The following is a 3,076-nucleotide window of genomic DNA, read 5'->3' as shown; positions in this document are numbered from 1 at the left end:
TGTGAATCAAAACGACAATCACAAATCAACATAAAATTCATACAAAAACTAGAGGACCTTGTGCTGGTAAACCGATTTAACAGCTGCAAGAGGAACCTCAGCAAATTGCGTATCAGCCGGGATTATTTGATAAGTGATCGCTGCAATGACCTTTTGACATAATGAAAAGCAAAAAAGAAAAAAGGATTAGAGCAGAATTTCAGTTAAGGCAACATGTAGTCAATCATGACAATTGATATAACATGCAGACTATAGTATAAAACCAGCAAATCTTTGCAAGAACACAACTTGTACAGTTAAGTAGTACTTTTATCCATACAAATCATCTATATGCATGCCATCAAGCTCGATGACCTTGAGGATGGAATATTTTTTCATTCCATTTATCCCATCTAGCACATAATAAATAGAAGTGCAGTAATGCTTTAGAGTATACCTCCCCAGGTTCTACGCCTTCCTTGGTTTTCAGAACTAACGTGCAATACTTCCTGCAAAAGCAATCAACATTCAAAATGCAGATTCTCATCCATCTGAAAATTTTGTGAAATCCAGCAGGCTATAATATTTCTTATTGAAAAAATGGTAGCAACAATGCAGGATTGTACTAAAAGAGCGTGTAAATAACATATAAACTACATGCTTATACCCGTTCAATACACATCTTTCAAGGAACTGTGACTCTTTTCCTGTGTTTGCAGCATAATTCATGTCCGGAAGTTCTTTTGAATAAATGTTCAATACGTCCTGCCACAGCATAGACAATAAACGAGTGAGGACTATACAAGGAAACAGCTTAGTGTAAACAATTAGTACGGCCAATTCGTCCACAACTATCAAACTGGGTAAAAGATAAGCACAAACAAGTAACAGGGCAAGAAAACATAGCCTTCAGTTGGCATACAACACATGAGCAACACGACTAACATAATTTGCTATGTTCTGATTTTTGTCAACCAATGAACATAGAAAGGGCACAGAAGTAACGAATTTCCCCTATCATCTATGTTCAAGTTTTAACCTAATATTCAATGCATCTATTGGTTGATACTCCACACAAACATATTGAATCATGGACCAAACCACACTTAAGTCAGGCACCATTTTCTGGCAGAACTTTGTCGAGTACTGACAGAGACAAGCAGGAAGGTATCTTCAGAAAAAATATAGCTAATATTAACCAAAAAGATCATTTACTTTGGAGAATGGTTCCACCAAATTTGTGTGATGCTGTAAATAAAATGCCAACCAATTTCTTTTACTTCTTCTTATCAAATTACCATTTCATTTTTTTTCATTTCTTCAGCAAGTTCCAAGCACAAGAGCAATACTCTTGAGAAAAGTTGTGTCCAAGAACTAAGATAAAGGAACCATCCATATGCTGAACTAAACTATACATATATGCGACAGAAGTCTAAATGTGATGGATGAATCAAAGCATAATGAATACAAAGAACTCATATAATTGTCATGAACTAGTTTGGCTCTAAGGCAAGTTTGATTGAGTTGAATATACACACCGCACTCAAAGTACCTATAAACAAGCATAGGCATACACACACATAAAGAAAAGGAATTACCTGTAGTAAAGACTTGGTTTTTCCATCATCATCTTTGGGATTAAAGAGAACGAAGCAATAATTTCCTAATCACCACAACCCCATAACAAAAATTGGTCATTTCACTAATCAAGAGAATCTAGACACAACACATTCAATAAAATGAAACAAGAAAAAAAGAGAAATACATCCAAAAGGGGAAAAATTTCAATACTACATACCATTTTCCTCATACTCAATACGGCTTTTGCATTCCTTTGAACATTTCCCATCATCCACAACTACAAACACATAAACAAAAAGTAAACCACTTTATAATATGACCAATAATACTCCCTCAGTCCCAAAACAAATACTCCCTCCATTCTTAAATTTCTTGCTTTCTTTTTTAGTTTGTCCCAAAATCAGTGTCTCTTTCTATATTTAGTAAGTTCTCCGATTCCAACATTCTACTTTATCTGTTTCATTTTACTTGGCTCATATACCAAAAATAGTTGTTCCAATTTACTTATCCAATTTATGAAATCAAGAACATTGTAATAGTCAAATATAGAGTTCCAAAGCATCATTGATAAGGTTAACTTAGTAAAACTAACGAGTGTGTCAAGTAAACAAAAGCCAAGTAATATGAAACAGAATGAATACATGGCAAGTTAAAGACCATGACATTTAAAAGACTATAAACATCTTTAATTTAAGAACACAAGATTCAAAAGTGTACCTTTATTTCTTAAACTTCGTGACAAATCAAACTAAGACACCTTAATTGGGATAGAGGGGGTACTAAAACGATTCAACACATCAAATTTTTCATATACATCGTAAAAGTACTATTCCCTCCATCCCACTTTATGTGTCACACTTTGTTTGCAGTCCGTCCCAAAAAAGAACGTCAACTTGCTATATCTAGAAACAGTATAACTTTAAAATTCCATTTTTAACTTTAATAAAATGATTTACAACCACACAAATACCACAAATTTCAAAAGTATTAGTACCTTTTTTTCTTAAATACCATGTCAAGCTAAACTGTGCCACATAAAATGCGACAAAGGGAGTATAAACCACAGATTTATCACCAAATGTAAACAGCAACAAAAAAAAATAGAATATTACCAGAGATTTTGACTTTGACATTCTTTGACAAAGAGATTTTGAGACTATTTTCCTTTAATTCTGATGTAAACTTCCCAGCTTCCACAACAACCTCGCAATTTCCTTACAATTACAAACAAACAAAAAATGAAAATTAGAGATTTTATGAGAAAATTACTCCCTCTATCTACTTTTACTCGTCACGTTTTGCTTGGATAAAGTCAATCTGACTAAACTACGAAGCTCGCACTATTCAAAAACTATACGAAAAATGCTATAAGTTACGATCATTCTCATATTAATATGATGAAAAAACATATATATTAAAGCGTTAGTCAAAATTCATGCAATTTGACTCTCGAAAAGCGAAACGTGACAAGTAATTCTGATGTAAACTTCCCAGCTTCCACAATAACCTTGCAACC

The 3,076-nt window shown here is 33.5% G+C and overlaps 1 protein-coding gene across 1 annotated transcript; it reads right to left on the bottom strand.

Annotated features, from left to right (window-relative positions):
* Positions 1-48: 48 nt before the first annotated feature.
* LOC107852725 lies at positions 49-2,774 on the bottom strand (the record flags this gene model as incomplete). The annotated part of the gene is given in 6 exon segments (XM_047404044.1): positions 49-150; positions 437-488; positions 647-744; positions 1,578-1,642; positions 1,778-1,837; positions 2,673-2,774. Coding segments are annotated over 6 exon segments (479 nt in total), but the record flags the coding sequence as incomplete, so codon positions are not given.
* Positions 2,775-3,076: the final 302 nt, after the last annotated feature.

This window comes from Capsicum annuum, unplaced genomic scaffold (genome assembly GCF_002878395.1).
Source record: "Capsicum annuum cultivar UCD-10X-F1 unplaced genomic scaffold, UCD10Xv1.1 ctg51380, whole genome shotgun sequence".
Taxonomy (NCBI): domain Eukaryota; kingdom Viridiplantae; phylum Streptophyta; class Magnoliopsida; order Solanales; family Solanaceae; genus Capsicum; species Capsicum annuum.
This window is presented reverse-complemented; position numbering and strand designations above follow the sequence as displayed.